We start from the raw sequence: 11,827 nt of genomic DNA, 5'->3' as shown, positions 1-11,827 counted from the left end.
CTTTTTTTTTTTTGGTTGAAGTCAAGGTAACTTTGTCTTTTGTATATGTTTCTATTGCGGCCATTTTTCTGGCGACAGACCAATTCTAGTCTCCTCTCGACCCGTTCACTTATTCGAGCATCTATCGTGTCCAATTCCTCCGTCCATCGCCACCTAGCCAATGCGCCAGTCCCCGCAGCAATAATGTCGGCCCCTCCTAAGAAACATTTCAGTGGCAAGAGGCAGAAGAAGGTCAAGAATGACCGTACTAAGGCCAATGGCTTTGATGAAGTCTTGCAGGCCGATATTGATCAACTGATCAAGAAGAACCGTCCCGAACCCGAACAAGACCAAACCAACGGCGAAAAGAGCGCTCCAGTCCCTCCACCTTCCCTCCCAGAGCCATTCACCGAGATTGAAGTGACAGTATCCGAAATCTCCTCGACTGGTGATGGTCTGGCGCTATCTGAGAACAAAGACCATGTATTCTTGGTACCATTCACCGTGCCGGGAGACAAAGTCCGAGTTAAAGTGATTCGGCACTTCCCAGCTTTCTCCTATACCATGACCGATTTTCTCAGCGTCACTGAAGCAGGACCGAAGCGTGACGATGCGCTTATTGGCTGCAAGTATTTCTCCAAGTGCTCTGGTTGCCAGTTGCAGATGATGTCTTATGAGGACCAGCTGGCCCACAAACGTCGCATCGTGGAGAAAGCCTACGCCAACTTCTCCGGGCTGATCCCAGAACTTGTTCCTGCTATTGGAGAGACATTCCCATCTCCATTGACATATGGATATCGGACAAAGCTTACCCCGCATTTTGCGCAAGGCGGTGCGAAGGGCAAGAACGCAGACGGATCGGAGAAAGAGGTCAATGTGCCACCCATCGGCTTTACCTACAAGAACCGCAGGGCGGATATGGATATTGAGGACTGCCCCTTGGGAACAGACATTGTGCGCCGTGGCCTCAAGAGCGAGAGGAAGCGAGTCGCCGAAAACATTCGTTCTTACAAGAAGGGTGCAACGCTGCTTATGCGCGAATCAACCTACCGAATCCCCAAAGAAGCCCCGGCAGCTGATTCCGAATCCGAAACCAAGGAAACCAAGGAATCACCGTCATGGTTAATGCCAACCCCAGGCGCAGATACCGGCGATGTGATCCGCGTCGAGCGTGAAAACTACATTGAGGAGAAGCGATGCATTAACGATAATAATGCCACATCTGTCGAGTATGTCGACGACTATGCCTTCAGCAACAAGGCCGGAGGTTTTTTCCAGAACAACAACTCCATTCTCTCGGGCTTCACCGAGTTCATCCGCTCCCAAGCTATCCCCTCTGGCAACGACCAAGATCCTCGTCCTATCAAATACCTCCTCGATGCCTACTCGGGTTCGGGTCTGTTCACCATCACTCTGTCCCCGATTTTCAAGTCTAGTCTCGGTGTTGATGTCGCCGGTGACTCAATCATGTGTGCCCGTGACAACGCACGCGCAAACAACCTGCCCAGCACCGGCTTCGCCGCAGCAGACGCAGCCGTCTTGTTCAAGGACGTCCCATACCCTGCCGACCAGACTTTGCTGGTCATCGATCCACCTCGCAAGGGCTGTTCAGAAGACTTTTTGCAACAGCTTCTCTCTTACAAGCCTCGCCGTGTTGTCTACGTGAGCTGCAACGTCCACACTCAGGCTCGCGATGTTGCGGTCATGGTGCAGGGAAATGAGAAGCAAAATGTCCGATATGAGATTGAGAGCATTCGTGGCTTTGATTTCTTCCCTCAGACGGGCCATGTTGAGGGTGTGGCTATCTTGAACAGAACCGAGTTTCCCCAGAAGGAAGAATCAGCATGAGTTGGTGTTGGAAGTGGAATCTTTAAATAATACGCTGTAATTCAATTGGTGTGATTCTGGGTATCGAATTAGCTGGATATACGTTTGAAATACTCGCATACACTTGACGGCGTTCATGTGGAATGACATTGGGATTACTAAAAAGAAGGGAAATACTAAGTTTACACTACAAATGCTATTCATAAACCATATCACTACCCGACAGAAATCCTTATATGTAAACCGCTGGACTATCTATACAGATAGCAATATCCTAGGTATTATCAGTACGAAGACAAGGAATGAAAGATAAGTTTTGTATTTTTTTTTTCATACGCTTCTGAATAGCTATCAAAGTAAAGAAAAGACCACGACCAAATCATCCTCTATCTTAGATACTCGGCAACCAGATTTAGCATGCTGAGGGCCCAGCGCCATGCCCGCTTTGGATCAAAAGAGGAGAGGTGGAGGGATAAAGAGTAAAACATCACGTAGAGCGCACAAGGCATGAGGGAGAACTAAGGACTATGAACAAAGCGCGTCCAGCTACACCGGCTGACAGGGGACATGATAAAGAAAGAGGGAGCTTCCACAATCTAGGAACTTCCCGGCCCACCAAGCAGAGCGAATCTCCGCACGATACTGGGACCAATCTCATCGTACTCGGCCTTTGTGTGGCAGTAGCTCCGGAACTCAGGCGTCTGACCCAGCAAACTACCTCCGAACCAGGGACCGTGTCGCTGGCGCTTGTGTGTGACGACTGCAACATCAAGACCACCCGAGCGGGCACCACCGCTGCGTGCCTCGGATGCGCGAATACGGGCATCGACCAGGTGACGGATATCACGCTGTAGACGACGACCAAAATCCTTGTACAAGGTGGAACCACCAGACAAGACAATATTCTTATAGAGACCCCTTCGGACATCAATGGGTGAAGACTGGATAACACCATCAACAACGTTGGGAAGCGGGGTCAGGAAGTCGGAAGAGTAGATTTCGGGGTTGAAGAAGATCTCCGGGGCAAGGAAGCGCTCATAGCCAACATCAATGGAAACGCTGCGGCCGTTAGGCGAAGTGACAGTGTGTTTCAAGAGGCGGTCGGGCTCGCGGTCGTAGCGCGCAAACTCCTTAACGATGTCCGGGCTCACATAGCAGTACTCCTCCTTCACCTTCTCGGCTGTCTTCAAGCTGCTGTCTGGCTCACCACGGTCACGCAGCAAGCTCTGCACGAAGTATGTAATGTCTCGACCGGCGATGGGGATGCTCTTGATCGAAGATCCGATGACGTAGCCCTCGGCCACAGGAATAACGTGGGTAACACCATCACCAGAATCAATGACAGTTCCGGTCAGGGATCGGTCGGTCACCTTAGAAGAGGTCCATGAGGCAGCGAGAGCGAGCACGGCTTGGACGGCGATGTAGAGACCGGCGCAGTTGAATGACTCGAACATGATTTCGGCTGTGTTCTCACGGTTCTCGGGAGGATTCAGAGGCTATAATTACAATTTGTTGTTTAGTTCCGTACTCCGCATTGACGTGGGCCTGTGGGGGAAAAGACGGCGCGAGAATTGGACTTACAGGTTCAGTCAGAAGGAAGTAGTGGTCTTCGGGCTCGACTCGAAGGTACTTGAAGATTGAGTTCGACCAGAAGCGCTCCATGTGGTCCCAGTTCTCGATCTGTCCATGGCGAATGGGGTAGTTCACACCATACCCAGGACCATTGCCAGCAGCTAGAGCCTCATCACCAATGAAGAAATCCAGGTCCTCCGTTCCACGCTTTGCAGAGAGGTGAGAGCTAGCTCCACCGCCGCTGCTGAGGAAAGATGGCTTATTGCCAACGGGGGGCCGCGCCCCCGAGCTTCCAGCGCTCCCGGCACCGGCCTTGGTTGCAATTGCTGTAGGGAAGACAAAAGAGGGCGCATCGTTACCGGCAAATCCTGCAACGAAAGAAAAGCATTGTTAGCCAAGGCGAATCTTCATTTCCTCCTTTATATCTGGTCGCCTAGAATCTAGCACTTACCAAGCTTGGAGTAACCGGTACCGCTGAGGGAAAGGAGGCTGGGTCAGCATTGATAGGTCAATTCCTGGGCAGGAATAGGGCTTACTTGTCCATGACAACGGCTGGTGTTTGAGAGGCCATGGCGGATAAGAGAGATCAAGGCCCGCGCTTAAGTCCGCCGAGTAGAATGGGGGGGATTGATGAAGTCAACCGTGGCGGAGCTCAGGCAGACAAGGCGGGGAGGCATGCTGACATAATTGGGGGTCACGTCAACATCATGTGCCCGGCTATTTTTGATTTTCCAGATTTAAGATCTATTTATCATGCATCTGATCATGTTTTAATTGTGCAATCTCCAAGGCTGGACGTTCCAAACTGATATCCTGGAGGCAATACACTACGGCAGGCACCACGCCAGTACTTTCAACTCTCTATATGAACATGGAATGAAAGGAAAGAAGCAATGGGTGTTAGATATCAAACCAGGCAAGTGCAGAGCGGGTCTGCATGAACATATAAACGTAGTTGAAACCTCCGTTCTCAAGAGACCCTATCGCCAGGGAGATCTCATATCGTTTATCCTTTCTTATTTATGCTGATGCCCTTGGAGTGAATTCCTCCATTATTCTTACTGCTTCCTATGATCAGTTCTGACTGTGGAATTCCTTCACTTTTCCCGTGGACTTACAAAGCACGCAGCTTGTCAGTTCTGGTTGCCGCGGTGCTGAAGCTTGACAAACGCTTTCCACGCATCTAGATAGCAGGCCTGTGGAAAGTTCATTCTTCTTCATACCAAGCTTCCCCGGTAACCTGCTTGCTTTGCGGAGACGCTGTACTGCCTATCCAAGACCTTTCAGGATCCACGTCACTGCATAACAACCCAATATCCAGTGTTGTTTACCGGTTGCACTCATCCTGGTACTAGAAACTGCATACCCCGAGTCTCCGGGCTCAAAGTACCACGTTTTTAGTCCCCATCCGAGTCAGAACGACCGAAGTCAACAATGGTGAAGTCTCAAGCCACCGACGAGCTGTGTGCGATCTTTGTCCACGCCGGAGCTGGGTATCACAGCCGCGAGAATGAGGTCAAGCACCTGAAGGTGTGCGAGCTGTAAGTTCTTCCTGATCTCCTCAAATTCGAAAAGCCGGGAATTTAACACGCTGCAAACAGCGCCGTTGAAGCAGGAATGGCTTTTCTTCGTCATGGAGGATCTGCAGTCAACGCCGTGGAGATGGCACTTATGGTCCTTGAGGATGCTCCGATTACCAATGCAGGGCTGGGTAGCAACCTGAATGAAAACGGCATCGTTGAGTGTGATGCCTCGATCGTCGATCATTTTGGTCGCAGCGGGGCCGTTGGTGCTGTGCCCAGTATGTCCCCTGCATGAGTTAGTGTATATCTCGCTGGTGCTAATAATGTGAATAGATATCAAGAATCCGATTCAACTTGCCCGTCGCATCTACGAGAAAGCATGCAAGTCGCCTGGCATGTCGCGAGTTCCTCCAAACCTGCTCTGTGGTGAAGGTGCTACAAACTTCGCATGGAACAACAATGTAGTTGTGGTTCCCAATGATGTGTTGGTTTCGCCCCTCGCAGCCCAGCGCTTTAGGAACTGGTCCCATGAAATTGCTGAATGGGAACATGAGAATCCAAAAAATGAGACTGAAATTCGGGCGGCGTACCTCCGTCGGGCGCAGCCTCTCACCCCCGCTGACTTGCCGAGTGTGCAGAAGCACATGGATGCTGCTCGTCAAATCGGTGAAATTCAGGATAGACCCTTCCGAGTCATGGATGATGAGGCTTCCGGTGGACCTGAATCAAAGATTCAATCAGACGGAACCCCATCAGCCGATGAAGATAATGGCTCGGCGGAGTCTCCCAGTGGTGTGCCCCTTCCAGACAGCGATTCGCACAACGCCAACTCTCGTTATGACAAAGAAGACCTCATTACGGACACCGTTGGGGCAATCGCCATTGACAAGTTTGGCAACATCGCCGCAGGTTCTTCTTCTGGAGGCATTGGGATGAAGCACCCTGGCCGTATTGGTCCAGCGGCCTTGATCGGCGTAGGCACGCACGTTATTCCTGTCGATCCGACTGACGAAACCAAGTCCACAGTCGCTGTTGTGGCCTCTGGCACTGGAGAGCACATCGCCTCCACCTTCGCAGCCAGTACATGTGCAACCCGGGTTTATTACAGCCACAAAAAGGCTCGAGAGGGTCTTTTCGACCAGGTGAACGAAGAAGAGGCCATTGCTGCCATGATTCAAAATGAATTCACTGGTGTGTATAATTGTTTCCGGTTAGAATTTCGGGATGCTAATGGTATTCAGGTCACCCAGCTGTTGTAAACAGTGACATCGATGCTTCCCTTGGACTCATGGTTGTCAAGAAGACCATAGAGGGCATTGCTCTCTTCTTCGCTCACAACACCGAGTCTTTCGTAAGCTTTCATCATTTTTAATGTAAACACATATTTGCTAATCACCTCTCACAGGCCATTGGTTCCCTCTCGAGCAGACAAGAGAAGGCCCATTGTGTGATGTCACGAAACCCAAACCATGCACCCGTTGCTCAGGGAGGGTTGATGTTTCGACCCAGGAAGTGAGTGCCACAACATCGATTCAATCGATTGCAGTGGCTGAAGCTCATCAGCATCTCCAATGGTCCGAAAATAAGAAGCCAACAATCTCAGCACCGCCCGTACGTGCCTCACAACAGACGAATGATGTCTCGGCCTTGATCCTCAAGATCTGTGACCATTTGTGCTCCGCAAGAGCCCCACCCTTGTCCGTGCTTTAGATTGCGAGTTGCTTTTGATTCCCCCAGCGTTTTTCTTGATTTGCGTCGCACTCATTTCCTTTCTGCGTTATCTTTATGTCTGCCATTGCTTCTCAGCGTATCATTCTAGTCTTACTTTCAACGCTGTTGACTGTATCAATCTTATCAGGTAAAAGTGTGTGCTTCCTTGGTCCTTCGGAGGTGCTACAAATAGCTCCACACCAGTTGTTTCCCAGTCCTGTTCGCGTGGCGTTTTGTCTGTACAAACCTCCCCCAAAATAGAATTTTGATACCAGCAAGTTTAAATTTGACCACGATCTGATTATTGTTTTATGTAAACGTAAGAAATCTTAAGGACCAGGCGTAGGAGTAGACATAGGCGTCCCAGCCGCCGAAGCCCCATTAACCCGCTTCTTCTTTTTCTTCTTTCTCGGTACAAGCGCCGGTTTCAGACCAAAATCACCAGCATCCAATGCCGATCCACAAGTCAAACAAGTATTATCCGGTGGAGGCTCACAGAATATGCTCAGACAAATGGAACATACGAACCCTATATCCACGACTCGACGATGACAGAAACAGGCAGCACGGAAATCCACATCCACCCTCGTTGGGAGCACAAGATGTCGACGAGAACGTTGGTCTGGCAGGAATGCCATCATCAAATATTGGAGCAGTCCACGCGGCTCTGACAAGGCCATGTACACGCCCTTAGTGGCGTCGCAGGCCTGCTGCAGGAACACCGCATCACCACTGAGCTTGCATACGTCGATGGGGATATGAAGGCGCTGGCACGCGAAGATACTATTCATCACGGGAATGTACTGGTGCGCTGAGTCGCCGGATCCACTAACAGATACAATCAGGATGCGGCTCTGTAGCCGCTCGTCGTCGTCGGCGGAGTATTTGTTCGACGTTGTTCCCTGGCCACCACCTCCATTTCCTTCTGTCGGATCATCTTGTTCTGCACCGCCATGTTCCTCTGCCCAGGCAATTGTTCGCCGGTTGATATTGCTGAGAGCTAAAGTCAGCGCGCCGGCTATCATGGTCGACGTGTTGTCACGGATATCATCGCTGCTGGTCGAATCCAGAAGCGCTTTCAGGTTGCTGTTGACCTGCTCTTCAACTAAACGGAAGGGTCGGTATTTATTTGTTTGAGCTGCGGGTGCACCGTTGGTAACGTTCATCGCGACGTCACCGTCGCGGTCTGCAGACTCGCGCATGTCGCTTGGGACTGGGTAGAGCCATGCTGCTTTTTGGCTGTGTGATGCGACGACGGCAACTTCGTTTGCGTAGTTGCAGGCTAGATGGGCATTGATAAGCACGAGGATGTTTGCGACGGCTTTAGAGAGTGGGAGTGAGTTTTCGAGGGCTGCCCAGGCGTGAGGATTTGTGTCGAGGATGATGGTGAGAAGAGACGGAGCAGGATCTGCAGATTCATGGTGTCAGGGATAATTTGCGCAACGAAAGTGAGTGCTTCGACGGCTGTTCTTCTTCTGAAGCTAGGGAGCAGTTGGGACAAACCTGTGGCTCCTAGGTCGTAATGCTCGGACGCATCGACGGAATTCATGGTGATGGAGCTGATTAGTGAGGATGGAAGTTCATGATGGGATTATAGGGGCTGGGAATAGACTCGATGGGAGCCTCAGCGTTGTCGAGCGCAGTTTGAAAGTTTAGTCAAAGGCTCCAGTGCTCTAGTATGAAAATGATTCACTTGGAGAACAAAGAGTGAAGCTGATAACGGTCACGAGGCGATAACCGGGTTTCGGAGCAGCGGCGATTGGTTGCACCGCATACTTCTGCAAGGAACCAAGAACCTATGCCCATTGATTCTATTTATCTTTTCGATCTCTATATCGGCAGGATCCTTTTATGCTTAATAGTCTTGACAGTATTGAGTTAGTCTTCGTGGGATGATGACATCAGCACGCTTGCCCATAATTCTTGGCAATATATACATTTTTTAATCCCATCAGTTCAATAGATCAAACTAGTTGATATCGGACATATGCTCCATGACATACCCTGTACTGCATTCTACCGTTAAATAAGGATGGTCGCGAGGGTTGTGAGAATGGCCTGATTTTGGTTCAAGTGGAAGACAGTGTGACGAATCCTAAAAAGGAAATTGCCGAGGTTCACACCTGGCTTTTTAAGGTTAAAGCTTTTTTTAGAGAGGCGCAACCACGATCTACCGTGTTATCTCTGGAAATCATCGGAGGGTTAGTTACACCGATTCCTCCTATAAATATTCTGCATGTTGCATTGGACTTGGACTCAGTGAAACTTCAAGCAACCGTCGACTCCTTTCAAGATGGCGTCTTTTGCTACGGCCTTCGTGAACCCCTATAATTACATCGGTGGCGTTTGCTTTAATCCTGACAAGGACATACTGGATTTAACTGGAAAAGTTGTACTAGTTACTGGTGGTATGTTCGGGCCTAAACCCTCCGATTCCCTCGATGATTTCTTTCTAGAAAAGTACCGATGCCTAACGAATCCATAGGAAATGCTGGTTTGGGCAAGGAGACCGTTCTCCAACTAGCCAAACATAACCCGGAGAAGATTTTCCTCGGTGCTCGCACAGAAATCAAAGCTACAGATGCTATCAGGGAAATCAAATCGTCTGTGTCGAATGATGTCGAGATTACTTGGATTCCATTGGACTTGACATCCACCGATTCAATCCGAAAAGCCGCCGAGTCTTTCATTGCTCAATCCCAACGACTGGATATCTTAATCCTTAATGCAGGCGTCATGTCCCTGCCCCCAGGCGAGACAGACCTAGGCCATGAGATTCAACTTGGAACAAACCACACCGGTCACTTCCTCTTGACCAAGCTTCTGCTTCCAACACTCCTGAAAACAGCAGAGGAGCCCCACTCCGACGTCCGCGTTGTGTCTCTTTCTTCGGTAGGACACAACCTCGCCCCAAGCTTTAGTACAATGCTCGACCAGGAAAAGCTCAAGAAGGTCAATACCAATGCTCGGTATGGAGCATCGAAAGCTGCCAACATCCTTTTTGCTGCTGAACTCAGCCGGCGACATCCATCCATCACCTCTGTCTCGGTACATCCAGGAGTTATTCTGACGGATCTGTATTCGTCAATTGGCTCACGTACGCCTCTATTCTCGTTAGGCTCCAAGACATTGCAACTTATGGGGTCGACGGTTCAGCAGGGAGCATACAATTCGCTGTGGGCGGCTGCGGGGGCAAAGAAGAAGGACCTTGTAAATGGTGGCTATTATGTCCCCGTTGGAAACCTGAAGCGCGATAATAAATTTGCACGTAGTGTTGATATGGGAAGACAATTATGGGAATGGACGGAGGCTGAGTTGAGGAAAGCAAACCTGTAAAGTCGGGATGAGGGCCGATTTGAATATTTTCAAAATACACGGAATGTACGCTTTGGATATCAATGGATTGTTTTAATTTACTGCATAGTTTGAATGACCTGCACTCACTATCTACTGCCTGCATATCTCCGTTCTCCAGGAAAATTTCCCCCGGTACCTTGTTAGCACATATACATAGTCGAATAGTCAAATGGACAACCCAGCAAGCCTTTCAAGTTTTCAAGGTTGGAATTTGCAGGACTAGAATATTAATTTCTGGATAGGAGTTCACGATAATCATACATAGCCAGCTGGGCAAGCTCACGAGCTGCTGTTGGCAACAACCCGAATTACCAATTTTCCAAGACCCCCCTTTCCATCGTAAACAACTTGACAGGCCTTTTGCACCGCTTGTATGTCGCGAAGCTCAACCATTGTGCCCACGACTGTTCTAAGCTTCCCATCTTCAATGTATCCCCTAAGCTCATCCAGATCCTTACCGCTCGACTCCAAAATCATATACTCATACTCCACGCCGTAACGCCCGGCTCTGAATTTGCGAATGGAATCCATGGAATTCAACATAGGCCGGACATAAGATGGAATCGTAGGATTATGAGCCATTCTCATCAATGAAGAATTTTGTAGCACAGTTGCTGATGGCGTGGTAGAAACAGACACGATGCGGCTTACTTTCGGCTTCATGAGACAGAGATATTCCATCGCAAGACCAACTGTATCGAAAAGGAAGTCCACTGAGCCTTTCTCGATGGCATCCCTTGGGTCGGTTTTGGTGTAATCGATAACTTGTCATTTGTTAATACTTGAAGGCTCAAAGAAAGGTGAATTTTTCTTACTATAATCGACAGTTCCTTCGCCTAGAAGCTCTTTCACCTTGGGAATCTTCGCTGTTGAGACTGAGCAAATTACTTTGCCAGCGTGAAAGACGTGCTTGGCCAGTTGACACGCAAATAGACCAGTACCGCTCACTAAAAATTTGTCAGCCAGGTATCCTTAACTCAACAGTTGGTAGTTATGAAAGAAACACATACAGCCAGCAGGTACAAAAACAGTCTTCCCAGCAAGGTCGCCGTGCTTCCTAAGAGCTTGGAGCGCAGTCATCGCTGCCAGGGGGATTGAAGCTGCCTCTTCAAAGGACAGCGAAGGGGGCTTGAGACCAATCTGGTCCTCTGCACATGTCACATATTCGCTGCAAGAGCCTAGAATACTTCAGCATCTGTAGCAGTTTACTCCCTATGGCTTGATTCATACCTCGATTGATCTCTGGTAGTCTGACATAAACTGAGTCTCCAACTTTGAAACGGGTCACGCCCTGACCAATTTCTGTAACCACACCAGAAGCATCGTAGCCGATTTTAAAGGGAAAACTGCTTCTGGTAAGATTGCATTCACAACGGAGAAATTGGATAGAAAAGTGTACTCACGAGTCTTTGACGGCTTGCTTGAGTGCTCCACCGGCTCTTTTCACATCAATCGGATTGATGCTCGCGGCATGAACTTTGATGAGGACGTCTGTGTCAGTACTCAGCTTCGGGGTTGGCAATTCTGACAGCTGGTATCCTGATGGCTTTGAGTAGGATGGGATGTTAAGGGACAACATCGTTAAGGTTTAGATCAAAGTTTTCGCCAATGGGTGGTAAGCTTGACCTGATGAGCAAGTCGACGAATACCTGCTGATTGGTTAAGCTATCTAGAGGTAGGACGAAAATATGAGGCTTGGTTTTTATAGATAGAGGTTCAAGCTAAAACTATACGGAGTACGGAGTACAACGAATCCCGTCGGCACGAAGGTTCCTCCGTCACCGGAAAAAGTATGGACCGAGGTCGATACTTCAAACACCACTCTGATGTTCAAGGCGAAAGGTCTTGATGTTGGGATC

At 49.4% G+C, this 11,827-nt stretch overlaps 6 protein-coding genes across 6 annotated transcripts; 3 read left to right on the top strand and 3 right to left on the bottom strand.

The window, feature by feature from the left end:
• Positions 1-183: 183 nt before the first annotated feature.
• Positions 184-1,827, top strand: N7484_009547 (tRNA (uracil(54)-C(5))-methyltransferase; the record flags this gene model as incomplete). The annotated part of the gene is made up of 1 exon (XM_057119934.1): positions 184-1,827. The coding sequence occupies one exon, from the start codon at positions 184-186 to the stop codon at positions 1,825-1,827; it is 1,644 nt and encodes a 547-aa protein (XP_056969489.1).
• Positions 1,828-2,402: 575 nt separating this feature from the next.
• On the bottom strand, positions 2,403-3,996 carry N7484_009546 (actin-related protein 3; the record flags this gene model as incomplete). The annotated part of the gene is made up of 4 exons (XM_057119933.1): positions 3,915-3,996; positions 3,830-3,852; positions 3,388-3,746; positions 2,403-3,302 (listed from the first exon to the last, which is right to left on the bottom strand). Exons 1-4 carry the CDS (start codon positions 3,947-3,949, stop codon positions 2,403-2,405), a joined length of 1,317 nt encoding a protein of 438 aa, XP_056969488.1. The 5' UTR covers positions 3,950-3,996.
• An 816-nt stretch (positions 3,997-4,812) lies between these two features.
• Positions 4,813-6,417, top strand: N7484_009545 (threonine aspartase 1; the record flags this gene model as incomplete). The annotated part of the gene is made up of 5 exons (XM_057119932.1): positions 4,813-4,919; positions 4,980-5,179; positions 5,235-6,092; positions 6,143-6,252; positions 6,307-6,417. The coding sequence occupies 5 exons, from the start codon at positions 4,813-4,815 to the stop codon at positions 6,415-6,417; spliced, it is 1,386 nt and encodes a 461-aa protein (XP_056969487.1).
• A 523-nt stretch (positions 6,418-6,940) lies between these two features.
• On the bottom strand, positions 6,941-8,160 carry N7484_009544 (TFIIH/NER complex subunit TFB4; the record flags this gene model as incomplete). Its single annotated transcript, XM_057119931.1, has 2 exons — positions 6,941-8,019; positions 8,115-8,160. The coding sequence occupies 2 exons, from the start codon at positions 8,158-8,160 to the stop codon at positions 6,941-6,943; spliced, it is 1,125 nt and encodes a 374-aa protein (XP_056969486.1).
• Positions 8,161-8,904: 744 nt separating this feature from the next.
• Positions 8,905-9,947, top strand: N7484_009543 (uncharacterized protein; the record flags this gene model as incomplete). The annotated part of the gene is made up of 2 exons (XM_057119930.1): positions 8,905-9,019; positions 9,097-9,947. The coding sequence occupies 2 exons, from the start codon at positions 8,905-8,907 to the stop codon at positions 9,945-9,947; spliced, it is 966 nt and encodes a 321-aa protein (XP_056969485.1).
• A 300-nt stretch (positions 9,948-10,247) lies between these two features.
• On the bottom strand, positions 10,248-11,547 carry N7484_009542 (NADP-dependent oxidoreductase; the record flags this gene model as incomplete). Its single annotated transcript, XM_057119929.1, has 5 exons — positions 10,248-10,732; positions 10,784-10,915; positions 10,979-11,146; positions 11,199-11,320; positions 11,372-11,547. The coding sequence occupies 5 exons, from the start codon at positions 11,545-11,547 to the stop codon at positions 10,248-10,250; spliced, it is 1,083 nt and encodes a 360-aa protein (XP_056969484.1).
• Between the last annotated feature and the right edge of the window lie 280 nt (positions 11,548-11,827).

This window comes from Penicillium longicatenatum, assembly GCF_028827895.1.
Source record: "Penicillium longicatenatum strain IBT 33135 chromosome Unknown contig_6_segment0_segment0, whole genome shotgun sequence".
NCBI lineage: Eukaryota > Fungi > Ascomycota > Eurotiomycetes > Eurotiales > Aspergillaceae > Penicillium > Penicillium longicatenatum.
This window is presented reverse-complemented; position numbering and strand designations above follow the sequence as displayed.